Source organism: Lissotriton vulgaris, chromosome 7 (assembly GCF_964263255.1).
Source record: "Lissotriton vulgaris chromosome 7, aLisVul1.2, whole genome shotgun sequence".
Taxonomy (NCBI): domain Eukaryota; kingdom Metazoa; phylum Chordata; class Amphibia; order Caudata; family Salamandridae; genus Lissotriton; species Lissotriton vulgaris.
The window spans coordinates 643743402-643763791 of NC_141695.1; the positions used below are offsets into that span (position 1 = coordinate 643743402).

General features: G+C 47.6%; 1 protein-coding gene across 4 annotated transcripts in view; it reads left to right on the top strand.

Annotated features, from left to right (window-relative positions):
* SPAG9 (sperm associated antigen 9) overlaps nt 1–20390 on the top strand; it is a 1654314-nt gene that overhangs the window by 231640 nt on the left and 1402284 nt on the right. For all 4 annotated transcript variants that reach the window (XM_086930851.1, XM_086930853.1, XM_086930852.1 and 1 more), the window contains one exon: nt 12042–12195. In XM_086930851.1, coding sequence (XP_086786977.1) covers nt 12042–12195 — 154 coding nt within the window. The remainder of the gene's footprint in view (nt 1–12041; nt 12196–20390) is intronic.

Below are 20390 nucleotides of genomic sequence, written 5' to 3' on the forward strand. Positions count from 1 at the left end.
ATCTTTCAATCGAGTCACATCCTCCACCACTCCAAATCTAGGAACACTTACCTGATCCACAACAACAAGGCTAGCTATCACAGAGTGCTGAAACTAAATAAATGTCAACTTTGACGCAGGAGAACACTCCTTGAACACATTAAAAGCATTGAAAGTTGCTAAGTTGAAAAAATGGATGGCCAACTTCTTATACCAAACATAAGCCTTCCGAATAGCAGTGTAAGGTTCCAACCTCTGATCTACTCTGTCAACACCACCCATGTGCTGACTGTAGTCTAGAATGCACACAGGTTTGTGCACTTCCGCAACCTGACCCCAAACAGGCACAGGTGAAGTACTCTCATCATGGATGGTAGTCAGCATGTACACATCCTCCTGTCCACAAATTTTCACAGCTAGTAGTTCATCACTACGCAAGGAACTGCACTGACCCCTCTGAAGTTTTTTACAAACAAGCTCTTTGGGATAACCTTTGTGGTTAGAGCGGATTGTGCCACATGCAAAAGTGTCCACTTTAAACAATTCCTTAACTTCTACACTGCTGTGCAATTATTTATCAAGGTACAAATGGTGGCCTCTTTAAACAGTCTTCTAGCAAGATCCCACACAATTTTCTCTGAAACTCCAAAAGTGGATGGACAACCAGGGGGGTCAAAACTGGAATCTCTACCAGTCTACACACGAAAATTAAAAACATATCCTGTCCTACTCTCAGACAACATATACAGCTTAATTCCATAGCGTGCCCTCTTGCTAGGGATATACTGCCTACAAAACCAAACGACTCTTGAACAAAACCAAAGACTCAGCAATAGATATTTCTTTCCCATTTCTTTCCCTGGAATGTAATCTCTGAAAATCGATGAACAAAGTGGTCAAGAACAGGCTGAATCTTAAAAAGACGGTCACTGTCAGGGTGACTACGTGGCAACACCAAAGAATTATCAACAAAATGCAGCATGCGTAGCAAAAGTAAATACCGATTACGAGCCATAACTGCAGGAAATATAGCTGTTGCCATCAAGGGGCTGGTAGACCAATATGAAGGCAGGTTCGGCTTTCTTAGCAAACCCATCAATAAAGTCAAACCCAGAAACTTCTTCAGCTCTTCCAGATTTATGGGAGTCCACCGGGTAGCTCTAGAGTGGGGCCTAAGTTTGTCATTGTTGTCCCTCAAAAACTGTTAAGCATACAAATTAGTCTGCTCAACAATCTCACCCAAAAAAAACATCATCCATAAATAATTGAAAGTACTGTATAGGCAAAAAATTTTCACAATCCACTCTACACCCTGCATCACCTCTAAAGGCAGGCAACACCGGCTGCACCATGTTTGGATCAACCCAAAGTCCAGCACTTCCAGTAGGAAGCCTAGCAGCGTCAGGCTGCAGTCCAGATGCCTCTTGCACCATTGGCACAGCAGTATCCTCCTCTAAAACAGGCCCTTCAGCTGCACTGATAGACCCTTAATCATCCGATGACTCCATGTGGAGAGAAAACTCTCTGCCAGAATCTTCCCCTCCCTTCTCTCCCTCAGACGCACTGTCAGTCTCATAATCCGGCTCAGAAGAAGATTCAAGAAGCATACTAACCACCTGCTCAGCAGTCACTTTTTTGTTATATGTACTCCAAATTTCTTACCAAAAAAAATGCAACTACGTAAAACTGCAGAACAACCACTGTTGAAACCGCAAACAGGAATCAAAAGCTTTACACTAGATTTAAAAGGAGAAAAAAACATTGCAATCACATATGCAAATAATGCACCAGTCCACCTGCCAAGCTAAGGGGTAGGTGGACCTAAAAGTACAAATTAAATATTCACCCCGTAAAAGGGGAGCAACCCTTGCCATTGAGGCCACCCCCCAAAACAAAAATTTAAAAAACTCTGGTGTCTAGTGAGCAGATGGGCCTAAACACATACTGCTACTCTGCCACTCAAAGAGGGCAGAAATGGCCACAATCATCCTCCCATAAAGGAAAGCGACCCATGTCCAAGGGGCGGCTACCTAACATATAAATAAACCCTGGTGGCCTAGTGGCCCTACAAAAAAAAAAATAAACGAACTGCCCCTCAAGGTGATACCAAAGGGGATGAGGACAGAGCGCTTGAGCAAATCTAACACTCACCCCCTGTCAACTGATCTTGGTTTAATCCATCATCATTGTTAAGCTCACTCGACCACCCCAGTTCAGACATGGCCAAATGCAAATCAGTCTAACCTGGTGCGCTTTCATTGTCCTAAGTTGGCAGGGTATGCCCAGACGTGGGCCCCTTGCTCACTTTGCCACTGGACTCAAGGTAGCCTGGCTAATGGCAGCTGATTAGCCAGAAACCGGTCCCAGGATGGTTGTTTCCAGGGCAGGGAAGATATGGCTTGTTCGGGCTGGACTGTTCCCATGAGGCACAGGGTCAGACTAATTTGCATATGGTCATGTCTGAACTAGTGTGGTGGAGTGAGCTAAAGATGGATGAAAAATTCAATCTGCCCCCACCCCCAGGGGACAGACAAAGCCAAAAGGGCAACCCTTGCCAAAACCTAACATCATGGGCATACTAAAAAGGCCCCCAAAGGGAAGTGACCTTTGCCCAAGGGGCCACTACCCACTACATTTATTCAATTGGCCCAAACACATTTTTTACATTTTAAATCTGCTCCCCCCTGGCCCAGGGGGGGGCAAACAAAGCAAAAACAATGCCCCCCAAAAGGGGAGCAACCCTTACCTAAGGGGTTGCTCTCCAAAATAAATAAAAACATTGTGGGCTTGCTAAAATGGCCCCCAATCGGAGTGACCATTGCCCAAGGGGCCACTGCCAAGCACATTGGTCAATTGGGCTTTTTTTTGAATAAATAAACAAATTCTGTGTGACGGGGCGAGTGTCACGGGGATGGAAGAGAACACAGAAGCAGGCTGGTGGTCCGCCACCCCTCTTTTACCTTCCTCCATTACCTCTCAACAGCCACCTGATTCCCACTGGGACGTCATGGAACAGGAATCATGCTGGCCGACCGAGACAAGGATACACGGCCCCTTTAACTGGGAACTCAATGACCAAACTCCTCCCCCAACCAGCGTGGACTGCACGCCAAAAGAGACACGGAACCCGGAAGCGACGGACGGCCTTTCCCTGGAGGCGAAAGGAGTTTACTGGAGTCGCGGGAGCGGAGAGAAGGCGGGAGGAGAACTTGAGACGAGAGAAGTGACCGAGGTCGGAGAGTCCGGAGCAGCCTTGCAGAAGCCAGGAGGCCAACGTTTCCACGCTTCGCCCCACCACGCTCCCACGGGAGGAGCGTGGCTCCAACATGTATGGGGCAGAGTGGCGGGCTGGGTGAGACGTAGGATCCAACCTCCCGAATAGTTGTATAGCCCCCTGTACAGTTGTGATACCTTCTCCCCCTTCTCACGAGCACCTCCCTCACGAATTGTACATATTGCACACGTGCACCGGTTCCCCTCACTCCCGGCCCTGATCACCTAGCGTGGTCCCATACTGTGACCTGACATAGCCTTTCTCCTTCTTTCCCAACGCACCGGAACCGGAGGGAGTCCAAGACCCGACCCTGAAGCAAGCTGGAGACACCCAAGAAGTCCACATTCGACCCGGCTGCCTTTGCCCGAGAACGGATCACCAGTCGCAGGAAGAGATCATATATAAAAATAAAACCCTTGCTTAAAACACTATTTAAGAAGTCTGCATCTCTCTTGACTGATACCCCCTCAGGTGTACCCGTTGTGTCAGACTCCTTTCCTACGTCCCTTCCCCCCCTGGGACATTCTGCCTTCCCCCAAGGAGGCAGACAAAGCCTTTCCATTTGCCCCCAAAAGGGGAGCGACCCTTGCCAAAGGGGTCGCTCCCCAAAACAAAACAAAAAAACATTGTGGGCTGGCTAAAATGGCCCCCAATCGGAGTGACCCTTGCCCAAGGGGCCACTCCCTTGCACAATCGTATATTTCACCTTATTATTAATAAAAACATAGGTTACCCCCCCCACCCCCACCCCCACTCCCCGAAGGGGGCAGACAAAGTCCTCACATTTGCCCCCAAAGGGGGAGAGACCCTTGCCCATGGGGCCGCTCCCCCAACAAACAAACACTGGCGTCCATTTAAAAAAAAAATCCCTGGCGTCTAGTGGGCATTCCTGCTGCACAATCGCACAATCGTGCAGCAGGAATGCACAAAGGAGGCATTGAGGTAAAGGAAAACCCTTTCCTTTCCCCCGATGCCTCTTTAGTGTAAATCCCCCCCCCCCCCCCTCCCCAGCCCCAAAACGTGCCCGTTTGTTCACCGACGCGTAGGAAGCAAATGGCTTCCTACAAGTCTGTGAACTAAGGGCAACCTCCAAAGACGTCAGCGCGCCTTGTGCGCTGACGTCATTCATGACGCGGAGGGAGGGGGGGGGGCGAGGCAGGGGAAGGTCTGCCCTTGCCTTCCCCGTTTGAAAGAGGCTGATTGACCATCCACGGGGTGAGCGAAGCGCTTCCTATGTGGGTGGGTGCCATGATGAGCTCAGTCATCAGCACACGGAGACTGTGTGCCATGACGAGCTCAGCTCGTCATCAGCACCCAAGGGGTTAAGCTGTTCTTCATCCATTTTCACCCCTGCTCTGTTTTCAGCTAGGCTCTATCCTTGACACCACACCTGTATAAACATTAGGTAACCAATCTAAATTGAGACATTATAGGCTGCGTAAACATGCAAAGTCAGCACAAAAGAACAGCTGATGAAGGCACTGGGTTCTTTAAACAATGGTAACACCTTAGATAAAATTTGCTCAGATAGCCTATCTTGTTGTGCAGCCTCAGGACGTAACAGTCCCCAGGGCTCTATTTACCACTGGGCGTCTCTTGCTTGTGATCTTTGCCATAAAAACCCATGTAACTATCGTTCAGTGTGCTCTCTCCTTGAGTATCTCCATGGTGCTCGTTGGATGGAGACCCATTCATGAATGATTAATAAATGACCTATGGTTTGAACTTCGCTTCAGTGTTGAATCCTCCTTACTTGTTAAGAAACTGGGGCGAAGTGGTGACCCTGCACCAGCAGATTATTAATATTTGCTCCCCAGATACTCACTATTTCCATGCTGCCACTACCAACTGGGTCTGTATGTAGTCTTAAGTTTAGTTGTGCACCAATGACCTTTCAAGTCTTGCGTATCTCTGCAACCTGAGATCTGCGTTTAAGAAATTCCCCCTATGGCAGCTCATGTTCTTCCTTTTATTGCTTCAAAGGAGGTCAACACACCCTAATGAAACAAATCCCGTATCGTCACCATTCCTACTGCTTCCCAATAGAGTTGTTTTCTGGATTTAAATTCAGTGTTTTCGACAGACTATTTAATAGAATCATTGGGGCATATGGTACTGTGAATTAAGTCCTTAGTAAAGTTCTAGCAAATGACTCCTCACCCACTCCTACAAATCCCTCCACAACATTGGACCCAAATTACTCAACAAGAGAGTATCCTTCCACGTACCCAAGAGGGACCTCCGCTCCGCAAACCGGGCCCTGGCAGAGATCCCCGCATCCGCAGAAACATGACCTGCGGGAGAGCCTTCTCCCACATCGCAGCCAAAACCTGGAACATGCTCCCTGTGGACATCAGACGCTCCCTGACCCTGCACACGTTCAGGAAGGACCTCAAGGCCTGGCTCTTCAACTAATCCGGAGCCGCCCCCACCTCCTCCCCAGCGCCTTGACATCCTCACTGGTGAGGCGCGCGCTACACAAACCTCTGATTGATTGAAGGATTGAATGATGCAAACTCTTATTAACTTTAGGAGAGAGTGCTTGGTTTTGTGATGTGTGAGAGCAGTCTGTGTAAGTGTTCCACCATTGTTTTTAAAAAAAGTGTTTATTGAGTTTACAACACATATAGCAGTACATTTCAACAATCCCCCCTCCCACTGGTCTGACTTTGATTACAAGGACTGTATAAGCAACAGTGTGACAATCCCCTGTCAGGTGTATACACAGCCATTTAGCCAACAACCCTTAGATGGGCAGGCGGCGATCGTACTAAATCTGCAAGCATGCACGCCAATAGTTGACACTGCCTAGTGCCTCTACTGATGGGAAAGTCGCTGGTCACCAAGTTACCCAGGCGGAGCCTAGCCCTCGGGCAGTTGTACAGCGCCCCTATCATCTGAAGGAATGGTAGCCCCAGGCCCATCCGCTGCAGCACCAAGCAAATGAATGGCCACTCCACTGAGTCGAAAGCCTTTCCATGTCCAGGAAATCAGCTAATGCTTTCCTATCTTGCCGTACGTGTTGCATCGTGTCCAGGACCGTGCGGATGTTATATGTTAAGTTCCTGCTGGGAATGAAACCATTCTGTTCAGGGGCCACCAGCCGAGGCGCCAGACGATTAGCCCGTACTTTAGCAAACAGTTTGGTGTCTACGTTTAGTAGGGAAAGCGGCCTATATGAGCTGCATTCGTCCCAAGGCTTGCCTGGCTTTGGTATCGCGACCAGCAGCACCTCCCTCATGGATTGTGGCATACTGCCCTCCACGCAAATATCATCGAAGAGCGTGGAGAGGTGCTGAAGTAGTTTGTCCTTAAAGGCCTTGTAGAACCCTACAGTGAGGCCGTCTGCCCCCGGTGCACTGCCAGTGCGTATACCTGTCAGAGCCTCTGTGATTTCATCTTTCTCTATCGGGTGCATCAGGAATTCCCTGTGCGCATTGGTCAGCATGGGTATATCAATGTGGTCAAGGTAGTCAGTAATGTCTTCCTCGAGGTCTCCACTTTTGGACTTCTATAGTTCAGCATAATAGGCCGTAAAGACTCTAGCTATGTCTGCTTCCTCCGTCAACACCACTCCATCCTCCGATTTATTCTCAGAAATATGTTCTCGACCCCTTTTCCCGCTGATAACCCTGGCTAGGACTGAGCTGGGTCTCTCACCCTCACCATATGTTCTCGCTATTGCGTACTTCCCCATATGCGTCACTTCCCTATCTGCTTCCTCATGATACTCAGCGAGGAGAATCTTGAGCTCCTCACCTACCGTACCGGCCGTTTGTCTACTCTGTGTATCGTCCAGGGCTGCAATACGTCGCTCGAGGTCCGTCAGTCTCTGTCTAATTGACTTGAGTACTCCGGAGTGTTTGGACATTGCTATGCCTCTGATATATACCTTAAATGTTTCCCAGACGACCTGGAAGCTGTCCACCGAGCCCACGTTAGTCTCAAAGAATATGTCTATTGCTTCTGCAAGTTCCCCTCTAATTACCGGATCTAGAAGAGAGTAAGGAGGGAACCTCCATGTTAAGGGCGGGATTTCTTTGCCTGGAGTGTCCGGCACCAAAAGTACTGGTGAGTGATCTGAGAGGGTCCTGGGAAGTACTCTACAGTCCCTAATCTGTCCCAGCATGGATGCTGATGCCAGCCAGTACTCTATTCTGGTGTGGATCTCATGGTATTCGGAGTAGTGGGTATACCCCCCTTGTTCTGGGTGTCTGTGCCGCAACACGTCCTCAAGCCCCAGACTAGTATTGATGCTTCTTAGTGCCAAGGCAGCCATCGAGGGGCGATGAGGAGGGCCGGCAGAACTGTCCAGAGCAGGGTCTAGGACCAGGTTAAAGTCCCCACCCCATAGAATAAGGTCCGAGTCGTACTGCTTGGCTATGGCAGCTAGGGTCTGAAAGAAATCTGGGGAATCTAAGTTTGGGCCAAAGGAGTTGATTACCACCACGTCGATGTTTGGTCCTGTGCACCTGGAAACGACATATTTACCCTCTGTCTGCGTGCAGTGGGTGGAGGGAGAGGCCAGATTTCGGGTTAATCCAGGTGAGCACCCCCCTGGCATGCGACGTGAATCCTGCCGCCGCTATGTTATCCTCCAATCCTCTGCAGTGCAACATTCTGCTGGTCATGGGGAGGTGGGTCTCCTGCAACAAAGTGATATCTATGCGGTGGCGCTGCAAATAGCTAATGACTTTACTAACCTTGCGGTGGTCATTCAGGCCTCGCACATTCCAAGCGAGAGCTCTGAGTTGAGGTGTGCATACAGTGTTGCTTGCATAGGCCCTGTCAGCCATTAAGATACGGCAGGTATATATTAAGAGTGATTGTCATTTTTGTGCCCAGTGTCAGTAGTATGTCTATGTCAGATACCATAACCCCCTTCGCCCCACAAACTTTCCCACCCCAAGAACCCCACATCCCCCCTCCCACAGCAGACCAACCCCAACAAGGCCTTGCATGAGTGTCCCCCTCCCCCCTCGTTCCCAACTGAATCCCCAACTGTTAAATCCCCTTTCGGGCATTCAAGGTGCATTACGCGCAGGGGCCGAGGTTGCCAGGCAGCCATCGAATGTGTTGGTTTCAGTCCCTGCCGACAACCCCACTCCAAATCCCAGCTGCACCCAGCAATTACATCAGCTTGCATGTATTTACCAACATTGATTGTCAAGATTATCAGTCGTGCCCTAATGGCACCGCCCAGCGATTGTCACTCACCTTCTGCGCTGCCCTAGCATCTGCCTGGGCCAACTAGCAAATAACAGCCCGCCTGGGCCCTCCACCTCCAGACTTACAGTTCAGTCGGGTCTCACCAATAATCAATGGCGATCAAGGAATCAAGGCTTCTTCAGAGGTGCCCCGCTGGCTCTCAGCCCCTAGGGCTGACGGCAGTCAAGTGTAATGGCCCCATCGAAATTGGCCCAGTCCATTGTAATCTTGCAGAGATTGGCTTCACCGCATGTCAGTTGTCAGTTTGCCGCCCTATTCTTGCTCATCAAGCTGACTTAGTCGGACCTCACAGTCCACCTGACCATCGGAGTCCGTGCGACGTGTCTTGGACCATCCTTTCAGTGCTTGCTGGAGTGCTTTAGGGTCTGTGAAGAAATGGGAGTTCCCCTGCCGGTTAACTCGTAGTTTTGCTGGATACAGCATGGCATAATCCAGTCCAAGTTCCCGAAGCTGTCTTTTATAGGGGGCAAAGTGTTTACGTGCCTCTTGCACTCTCGCCGTGAAGGCAGGATAGAGGGAGATTTCGGAGCCCTCAAACTGCAATGTCTTCTTGTCTCCAGCTGCCCGGAGAGCAGCGTCTCTGCCTCTATAATTGAGGAGCTTGGCGATGATGGGGCGCGGCGGGGCACCTGTGCGAGGTCGTGGGCCAAGCGAGCGGTGCGCGCGTTCCACTATGTACATTGGCGAGGAAATTGACTCTCCCAGGAGTGTGACGAGGAGCTTCTCCACAAATTTTTCCATAACGCCAGTTTGCGTCGTCTCTGGAACGCCCGTGATTCGTATGTTAGAGCGTCTCGATCGCGCCTCCAAATCTTCCTTCTTCTCTTGAAGAGTTTGCATGAGTTTCCCTAGTTTCTTATGGTCGGGATCCAGTTCCGTTTGCGCCTCCTCAACCTCTGTGAGGTGTCGCTCGGACATATCCAGGCGATCCGCGTGTTTGTCGACGCGCTCCGCCATGCGTTCCATCCGGTAGGTGAGTGAGTCTATTTTGGAGCCGATCGACACCATACTGTCTTGTAGGCCTTTTTCCATAGCCAGCAGCATATTTTTGATGTCCAAGTAGTCAGTATTCGCCACTCCACTCGCCAAGTTTGTTATATCTGTCTCCGGGATGTCTGAGGACTTAGCGCGTCGCTGCTCAAATGGGAGTCTGGTCTGGGTTTTATCACCTTTCCCCATATCGATGCCCTGCTGCGCAGCCTACTCTGACTGGCTAGGCTGCAGAATGGCGCTGGGGCAAATTCACTGTGGGAGTGCAACGCTGTCACAGTGCCCAACAAGCACCGGGTGTAGGGTTCCCTCCAGAGCGTTCCTTGGTGTCCCGCTGGTTCGAAGCACCTCAACACAAACGCTGTACTACAGGTGACCCCCAAGAAGGTCCGCCCGCAGTGGCGTGATTGTTGTGTCTGCTGTGCTGTCTGATTGTTGTGTCTGCTGTGCTGTCGGCGCGTCGCACCGCCAGGCCTGCCCGGTGGGGGGGGATCTGTTGCTCACTCTCAGCTTCATTACCGCACCTGCTAGCGGTGTCAGGCCGGTGACTGAGGTCGCCGCCAATCTGTCGCAATGTCAGCCTTCAGGCCCCCAGATTGCCGTCTTTGGCCGCCTGTTTTATCAGTGCTACAGCTGTGCCTCGCGTGAGAAGGGACGCTCCGAGGTAGGTGTTACAGGCGCCCCGATGTTGCTGCCGCGGTCATGCGAGAGCCCCCTTGCTGCAGGTCTCTCTCATGTGGCTCTTCCCAGTCTGTTCCAACCTCAGAGGTCCGGGCAACATGTGCCGGAGCACCCCACCAGCAGCACGGCTGCGCCGTAGAGGAGAGCCCGCTGTGCCCAGCAGCCGACCGGGTGTAATAGTCTGTGGGGGGTGGGGGGGAGAGGTCGGGTGGAGTGTACCTCTCCCCTCTCGATGTTCGGGGCTTAGCGTTCCTCGCGCCCAGGCCGCAGACACCACCGGCCTCAGCCGCCCCGCAGGGCCGCACGTCACAGCACGCAGACCGGCCGCCAAATCACTTGAGGGCTCGGCTCGCGGACTACCTCGCCGTAGGATTTTACTCCGCCACTGGACCACACAGCAGCGTCTTCAAGCGCGGTTATGGGCACCGGAGGATACCTGGGTGTCGTGGATGGCAAGAACTGTGTTCCGGAGTCCAGGTGCAAGCTGATGGAGGATTTTGTCGGATTTTTCTGGGGCAGCGACAGGGAGCTAATAGATTACTCGTTCGCCATTGTCGCTGGCAAGCTCCGCCCCCGTGTTCCACCATTGGTTATGAATTACTCGCCCACTTCAATGTATTGTGATAGTCCAGCCAGTGAATAATCCATTGTGTTTGGTCTGCTATATAGTACAGCTCAAAATCCGTGTCTCTCTACTTGCCACCCTGCATCTATAAGTACTCAAAATGAGATCTCTAGGCAGGGAGTCACACTCCCTGAAGTTTGCATTTCAGACAATAACCAGGATTTTGGCAAAGTAGTAAAGAAGCCTATGGAGCATCACCGTTTTAGACAGCACTACAAGTCCAGCAACAGACAGTGCAATGTATACCAAAAGGCCACTAACAGTGCAACACATTAATTGTGTGCCCCAGCTTCCCTCCTGCAGATTAGGGTCAGAGTAGTACACTTGTATCTACAAATATCTTTAGGTAATGGCATTCATCTTAATTACTTTACTCCGATTTACCTCCATTGTTGTATTGGATAAAAACAGAATTTGCTCCAGTTCACCTGGAGTTTGGAGTTATTTCCAAATACTCGTAGGGCATCCACTATCGTGTGTAAATCTGGTCTGCTATCCTTTACACACTATAAAAGGTCAACTGCAAGGAATGAGATTTGAGTTGTGCTCTTAATAGGAATACCCTGGTATAGTTTTACGGTCTTTTTTGTGGTATCTCCTGCATTTTACATGTTGCATCAAAGCACAAGCTTTGACACACAAAGCCTTTTATGGTGCTGGTGAAAGAGCCTTGTCTTTCCCTCTCAGGTAGATGGTGCGCTTAACTAAACACTTCTCCTGGAGGTCCATAAACCTGCTCCCTGGGCTACTGCAGAGGACCAAATGGCTGAACCCTGTGGAATGTAAATTAGGCCTTGGACGTCATTTCCCTTTACATTCTGATGCATTCCGAATCTTTAAAATTCTGTCCGGAGTTCCTGAGTGAAAAGCATTTGAAAAGTAAATCTGCCGTTTATCATGATTGAAATCATTAAATTCAGTGTACAGTTATGAGAGTATGTAAGGTGTTTGCTTTTTGCTCAGTATTTTGAAATGCTTCTTTGTTTAACCTTTTTTTAAGCAATACTTTACAGACAAACTTTAGCAATGCCAACAGCTCTGCATTCATGTTATTGGCAAAACTAATAGGTGTTCTTACCTTTATGGTAGTTAGAAAGGACGGGGAGCCCTATTGAAAGTTTGAAACTGCTTTTACAACCAGGAGGGACAGCTAAAAACGAGGGTATCAGTGATGTGATGGGTATTTAGCTGAAAAATATAGCAATGCAATGATACATACAACAGTTTTGAACATAATGAAATAATGTTCTCCTTTCATTTCAGGAAAGACCGTCCTGTTTCACTTGGAATCTTTCCATTGCCTGCAGGAAACACATTAATTATTCCTGACACTCCAAAAGAGAAAGTTGAAATACATAGATCAGAAACTTGGAAATTTGAAGAACCTGGCAAGTCATGCTTCAACACTAGTCTTAAGGTAAGGAACAAAAAAAAGTTAATGAAGTTTCCAAACATGAAAGCTACTGTAACATAAGCTGTTAATTTGTTCTATCCAACAACACTTCCTTCCTTGGATAAAGTCATATTTCACTTTTGCTGCTGGCCTTCTTATCATCGTTCTTAGGATTTATTGAAATATTATTTAAGATTGAAAGAAACACGTGGACAGGAAAACAATTAAACACTATTAAAATTAGTGCAGTCAAATGTTTTAGTCTGATGATGTTTAACTTGACTGCCATTAAAATGTTGAAGTTAACACACTATACAGTTTTTGATGGATACTTCTTCGTGAAGCATCTCCAGCTTATGAATAGCCTCATGCGCCAGATTGGATCGAGAGCCTTTTCCCCCCAGGAACGGCTCGCCAGGTTTCACCATGCTGCCTCTGCCGTGACTCCACCAACCCAAGATGTAATGACATTGGAGTATATAATGTGCCAACTGGTGAATTGACGGCAGTTCTTATTTTTAATATGCCTCATTGATACAGTCCATAGCTATTCACTGTGCTTCACTAGTGAAATCCTTCTGCAGCTAGGTCATATGTCTTATTGTAAGGTTTGGGTGTTCAAAACTTTTCAGACACTCATGACATCTGCATGTAGTGCCTGGTTCTGAACGTGGCCCCTCTGCCTGCAACTGCTGTATATTGATACACCTGAATTCCATAGAGAGCCGGAGACCAAACTATTTTCTGGAATGCACCAAAGCATTCCCATTTCCCTTTCATATAAGTCTGCCAATAGGGTTCAATCTACCAAAAGGCAATTCAGGTTAAAAGCATTGCCCCAGAAATATATGAAGAGGCCAGTGCTTTTTGCTTGAAAAATTATGTAAATCTTTCAAGACAATAATGTCGTGGTTTCTTATATTGAAGTTATAATCGCAGATGATGATTTGCTTGAGAGGATAATACAGTTTTTTCAGTATATCTAAAGTAGCTTTTTCAAAACGTAATTTTCCGGAGATAAGAATTGTATGGTGAGGGAGAAGGGTGAATGATTGATTTTGACGAGGATTATGGTATACTACAGCAGCCAATTACACTCCGCAAACTGCAAATTAAAATGAGATTTGACAAGTTTTGGGGACCGTACATACTTGCCACACCAGCGTTATCATTAGTAAACTTGGTGCAGGTTTTTCACCTCAGTGGGAGTAGCTAGCTTCAGTGAACATTTGTGAAATACTTTGGGCACATGCACTTATTTGTTTACAAATCAAGCAATGAAGCACACTTCAAGGAAGAGCACAGTAAGTCATTGATATGATTCCATAAATACATGTTCATAGCAACATATTTTCAGACTAGGCGTAGCATATTTAGTATTTTGAGTTAGGGTGGTCTCAAGTTCTTAAGAATATATATATGCTGTTTATTGTGAAGGGAAGCTACATCAATTGCAAATAAACTACATCTATACTCTACTACAGGAGAGTTATTTGCACCAGTTCAGACAACTGTTTATGTAAGGAAAATACAATAACTGGGAATAAAGATAATTATTATCTCTTCTGTTCCTATTGGGAAGCTGCCACAATGGCAAGTAAATTGAACTTTGAGAGAGAAAAATTACTTTTATTTGATTTGGTTTAAATAATAAAAAGAGCGGCTTACCGCTAAAACACATAACATCCATAACCAAGATACAAATTAATTAGTGAATTCGCGTTAAAATCTATGATAAAACTTTTTTCTCTAAAAACAGGGTACAACTGGTTACTTCAGTCTTGTAATAGTGAGATAGGCTTTCAGGGTACATAGTTCTTGTATGAGCTGCAGGCTAATTAACTACAATTTATCACTTTGCGTGCTTAGCCGATTCATATTCTCTGTCTCTCTTTTCTAGTTCGTTAGCAGCAAGAGTCAAAAACTGTATTGCTTTGCATGCTAATTGTACTGTTGAGCCTCCCAAACATTTTATTACGGCAGATCTACAGGTCCTTATTTGTTGTCTTTTCATTATTGGCCGTAAAAGTTCTTTCCGTGTAGTTAATAATGCCGGACAAATGCAAAGTAGGTGGAGCAAGGATTCGTCTCCTTGTCCACAAAGGCGGCAGTCTATTGATGGCCAAGTGTGTTTCGATTTTGGGGTTAGGTCTTTGGTTGAATAAACTCCAAGTTTCAGTAATGTCAGTTGCTGCTTCATGCGAATTGCAAAATGTTATGACAAGTGTGGTTGAGGCCTTAACTTTTTGTATGTTGGCAGCACAATTCATGCATTGGTTTTCGTAGTCAATGAGGCTATATCTTTTTCTTGAGATATTTGATTGGTTAGTATATTGACCATTCGTTTGAACTCTGGGTAGGATAATGTTGTGTGCCAAGCTTCCGCTAGGTTTAATTCTTCCATAGATTGCTTTAAAAATTTGTAAACTGAGTTGCTCAACCTGGATTGCCTTTCAACCTCTAGCCAGCAACAGTGTGCCAGAGACTCTTCCCCTGCTGCCCGCATTCTCCAATAATATTTTAACAGCGCTCCTTGTCTTGACGGAATCTGTTTTTTTAACCCAAATTCTAGACTGATCTGGGTTTGAGAAATGTAGCGCGGAATTTTAAATAGGCTTTTGAAGAGGCTAGTTTGGGCGATGTTCAGACTTGTGGCATCCTTTGTGTTTAAAAGTTATGAACCATACGTGATTGAAGGTAGGTATTTTGCTGCCACAATAGATGGGCCGTGGAACTGTCACTGAGTTTTTTTTCTAAAGATTTTAAATGCAAATAATAACAGTTTTGCTTATGTTTTCTGCTGTTCTATGTATTGCTTATAGTTGAGATGATGATCCAAAACTACTCCCAGGTATTTATATATCTGAAATAAACAGGTTGGTATTAGATTCCTTACCTTAGAATATTCGCAGGTGTCAGACTGGATCCGGAAACTTTTGCGTAGCAGTACCCGTGCGCGTCAGTAGGCGTCGTCTGCGTCGTGGGTGCCGTGATGACGTCGTCGGAGTACTTAGACGCCGCCTCCGCGCGCTGACGTCAGTTCTTTTTTCCACGCCAGCAGCGCAGATCCGGAAAAAGTGGTACCTTTGTCATTTTTTTACTAAACTTTTTATGATCCCTTTTGATAATTTTCGAGTCTTCGACTCCGAATCGTTTTGTCCACCATAAGCGTGGAAGGGTATACTCCGATCCGAGTCCCTTGCTCACTGCACCATCAGGATTCAAGCAAGCCGGGCCGAAGACGGCTGAAGTACCAGAAACCGGTCCCCGGAAGCTTGTTTCCTTTCCAGTGAAAGAATAGGCTTGGTAGTTTGGTCTGCCCTGTTCCCATGATGCACTGGGCCAGGGACAGACTAATTTGCATATAGCCAGGTTCTGAGCTGGGATGGTGCAGTGAGCTAAAAAACGGTGATGGATCAAGCCCTCATCTTTGGACTGGGTAGGAGTGTTCTGCTTAATTCAGATACTCTGTCCATCACCACCCCCTTTTCTGAATCCCTCTGCCAGGAGGCTCTGCGCCTCTGGCAATTTGTTGAACATCAGGGCGTGACCCTGGTGGTTCAACACCTGGCAGGTTCTCTGAACGCCAGGGCCGACGAACTCAGCCGCCGGTTCATGATGGATCACGAATGGCGTCTGAACTCGGACGTGGCGCAAGGTCTCTTTCTGCAGTGGGGAGAACCTTGGTTAGATCTATTCGCCACTGAAGAGAACGCGCAATGTCATCAGTTCTGCGAGTTGGAATTTCCAAGGTGGCACTCGCTCGGAGACGCTTTTCGTCGCGAGTGAAGTTTCGGTCTGTTGTACGCCTTTCCGCTATACCACTTCTGCCCAGAGTGCTGAAGAAGATCAAACGCGACCGGGCCCAAGTCACCCTTGTAGTTCCGGACTGGGCACGAATGTACTGGTATCCCGAGCTACTCAGTATGTCAGTCGATTCCCCGGTTCGTCTGCCTCTTCAGGAGGACCTTCTGTCGCAGCAGCAGGGGACGGTCCTCCACCAGAACCTGTCCAGTCTCCACCTCCATGCTTGGAGATTGAGCGTTGACAGTTGAGGCCATTTGACTTGCCTCCTGAAGTCTGTAATGTCATTCTGACAGCCAGGCTTCCCTCCACAAAGTCGGTATACACCTGCAGGTGGAACAGATTTGTGGCATGGTGCACAGCAAAGGCTGTGGATCCTCTCTCTGCCCCTCTTTCTGCGGTTCTTCTCTTCCTTCTTTCTCTTGCCCAGCAGGGCTCTGCTCTGGGCACTATCAAGGGCTACCTTTCTGCCCTTTCAGCCTTTCTAAGGCCACCTGATCAATCATCTTTGTTCAAGTTCCCTATTGTAACTCGTTTTCTGAAAGGCATCACACACATGTTTCCCCCTGTTCCGTTTGTGATGCCTCAGTGGGACTTGAATCTTGTTCTTACCTATATGATATGCGCTATCTTTGAGCCACTTCAAAACTGTCCTCTCTGCCTTCTTACTCTGAAGACTGCTTTCCTGGTTGCCATCACCTCTGCCAGGAGAGTGAGTGAGCTCCAGGCTCTTTCATCCAAACCTCCTTTCCTTTCTGTCCATCCGGACAAGGTTGTGTTGCGGACTAGACCCTCTTTCCTGCCCAAGGTTGTCACGGCCTTCCACATTGGGCAGTCAATCACCTTGCCCACCTTCTTTCCGCCTCCGCATCCCTCAAAGGAGGAAGAGCGGCTTCACCGTCTGGACCCAAAACTTGCGCTCTCCTTCTATCTGGATCGCACACGCCAGTCCTGGGTGGATGACCAACTCTATGTTGGTTACGTGGGCGCTAAGAAGGGACGGGCAGTACACAAGCGGACCATCTCTCGGTGGGTCGTCTTGTGTATCAAGGCTTGTTACTCCTTGGCGACTATGGAGCCTCCTGTTGGGCTGCGGGCCCATTCCACTCTGGCCACGGCGGCTACCACTGCCCTGGGCTGGGGAGTCCCCTTGCAGGACATCTGTCAGGCAGCTACGTGGGCCTCGCTGCACACGTTTGCAAGACACTACTGCCTGGACAGCCAAGTCCGGAGGGATGGCTTCTTTGGCCGTTCCGTCCTCCAGGACTTTCTGGTCTGATTATTGGTTCGCAGACCCACCACCGGGGTTGGTATTGCTGGGGTAACTATACTGAGGTAAGGAATCTAATCCTAACCTGTTTCTTTCAGATGAACAAGTTACTTAATTTCGGTAACGATTTATCTGTAAGAAACAGTAGTTAGTATTAGATTCCTTACCACCCCACCCATCCTCCCCTTTCTGCGAACCGATATCTAGGGTTAAGGTTATCCCCTTTCAGGGCCCTAGTTTCAATGGCACCAGTGTTAGTTTTTAACGTGGCTCTGCGTTTCTGGCGCAGAAAAGCTGTGTCTAAGAACTGACGTCAATGTGCGGAGGCGGCGTCTAAGTACTCCAACGACGTCATCACGGCGCCCACGACGCCGACGACTGACGCGGAACCGCAGACGACGCCTACCGACGGGCAAGGGTACTGCTACGCAAAAGTTTCCGGATCCAGTCTGACGCCTGGGGATATTCTAAGGTAAGGAATCTAATACTAACTACTGTTTCTTACAGATATATCGTTACCGAAGGTAAGTAACTTGTTCGTTCCCACCTGGTCCAAGCAGTTACTACTGATAGTCCAAGTAAATTTTGGTATCTTTTTTTGTAGACTAGAAAAACAGTTTGAGGGATTTGAACGAGCTCCTGATTTAAATATTGGGTGCAATATGCTTCCTCGCCAGAAATCTGGGATTATGTGGGATTCCAAAATATGAGTGAACAGTAATGATAGATGTTTCAACCAAAATGCTTGATCTTTTTTAGATAGGGCGTTGGGCAAGCCGTTTGGTCCCGGCGCCCCGTCAGACCTCTGTTTTTTTTATTGCATTCAATGCTTGTTTTTGTGTGATCTGTAGATCAAGAATTGATTGATCTGACTCTAGAGTATCACATGGACCTCGCTGAGTTGTGTCTTCAGGTTGTTCAACTTGGAGGTTACTGTGAGTTTTCAAATTCAATTTGCTAGTCTTGCAACTTAAGGCCTTCGAGGTTAATTTCGGTGTCTGAGCTATCCAATGCTCTCCAACTAAGATATTTCTGAGAATACTGGCGCTGAGCCGTCTCGCCTTCGATGTATAATTTTTGGCGATAGCCCCGGGGTCTTCCTGGGTGTTAAATCTGGCTTTGATGTGAGCTCTCCATGCGTGCTCCGTTATGTCAGAGTTATGGTGCCGTTTTTTCCCATTTGATAATACATTGATTTGAGCCCAAAACTCATTTGAATTTTGTTGTCGGCTAACATGGAGCATTTTTGTCCAAAGTTGTTCGTTATATGTGCGTTTTGCAGCACCAATCTCTTTTTTTAAGTCATTTTGATTTGTTTGATTGTGGTCAGGGCCTGCCGAGAGGGTTGTTGACCTTGAGTTCGAATTTGTCTAAGAGCTTTATTTAGTTTTCTTTTTTTTTTTCTTAGGGCGTGCGTGTACCATACAGACCCACTTGTTCTAGTGGAGTTTTGGTATCTAGGGCTATGTGAAAACATTCTAATCAGGTTATTAATAAGTAATTCCCAGGCCTCTATCCCTAATGGTTTTGCGTCTGTAGCCGCCAATTGTGTCGAGCAGAGCTCCATAATTACATCTACTGTATTATTGTTCCATGTTAATCGATTTAGATTATACAGTTGGGTGAATTGGGTGAGGGCACTAGTTGGCTGCGATTTTTCATGAATGTTGGTTAATATAAAAGATTGAGGATAGTGATCGCTATCTACTCTTTCTATTATTTGAAAGTTTGTGATGAAGGGAAATAGGTCTGGGTCTACTAGAGGGAAATCGATTGTTTCTCCTGATTTTGCCGTAACTCTTGTAAAAGCCGCCGGAGTGTCTTGTGGGCTTCGTCCATTTAAAGTATAAAATGATTGGTTATCCAATAGTACAGCGCATTTTTTGCCCGAAGTGTCACGTCTAGTTGTGTTTCCATTCCTGACCTTTATATGGGTGGGTTGGTATTTTTCTTGGGCTTGCATCAAATTCATATTGAAGTCCCCGGACAATATTATATGGGCGTGTGGGTAAATTAGCTTTAGGGTTTTGATGGCGGCAGCCAATTGTTGGATGTCTCTCCCCTTATGCTTATGAGCTGGATGCATATAGATGTTCAAGATTAACAACGTGCAAGTAATGGAGACTGTGAGTTTAATACATTGCAACCAGCAGAAGTCTAAATCAATGTTTTCTTTAGCCATGGTATATCTGTTGAGATGTAAATCGATAGGCCGCCTTTTGCTCTTCCGCGTGTTGACTCCTTTTTTGCTGGAATGTGATGTTCTTTGTAGCCTACAATTTGAGTGTGTGTTAGCTGCCAGGTTTCTTGCAGTAGCAGTATGTCGTACTGTAGGAGGAAGTCAATAAAGTCATTCTCCTCTATTTTTGATGCTAGACCATTCACATTCCAGGAGCAGATTTTACAGTCCTGCAATATTTTTGGGTTTTTATGGGTTGTTTTAGTTCATGCTGCTCCTTGTTGTGTACTTGGGAATCTCCAGTACTGATAGTCCTCTTTGTTGACTATTTCCGAGTGTGAGATTGTAATCATGATTTGTCTTGTAGCTTGAGCTTCATCCTTTGTTTGGCCCAAGTTCTCTGGACCTTTTGCTCCTTTTAATACGATATGGGTGTTGTAGGGGGCTCGGATAACGAGGAGATTCCACCTTTTTAGGTCTCGGACCGGAAATGCTGGCTTGCCAGCTTCCGGTCAGAGAATTAATGATTTTGAGTATGGAGCTTGAACCCGCCTCTGTACTCGACCTCTCCTCAATTGGCTGGCTTCCTAAACGGAGGCCAGCCATTGGAGGAGAGATCCATCACTCCGATGTAGCCCCGTCCTTTTCGGATTTGGGGGCGTAATTTTTGCTGTTCTTTAGACAGTGACGTCATCCGTCACTCAGCACAGCAAAACACGCCCCCAAATCCGAAAATGGCCGTGCGTTTCTCCAAGGCATTTTCTCCTTGCCTCGGAGAAACGTGGTGGTGTTTTCGGAGCTGCTCGCCTCCTTAGGCTGCTCGGCTTCGCTCGCCTCCTCCCTTCCCTCTGCCCTCCTCGTTGCGCTGCAGCTCTCCTCCGTCGTGCTAAAAATCCATCGGACCGCATTTGGTCCCTCTTCTTCACTCCTCCCTAGGAGCTGCTCGGCTCCGCTCCCTCCTCCCTT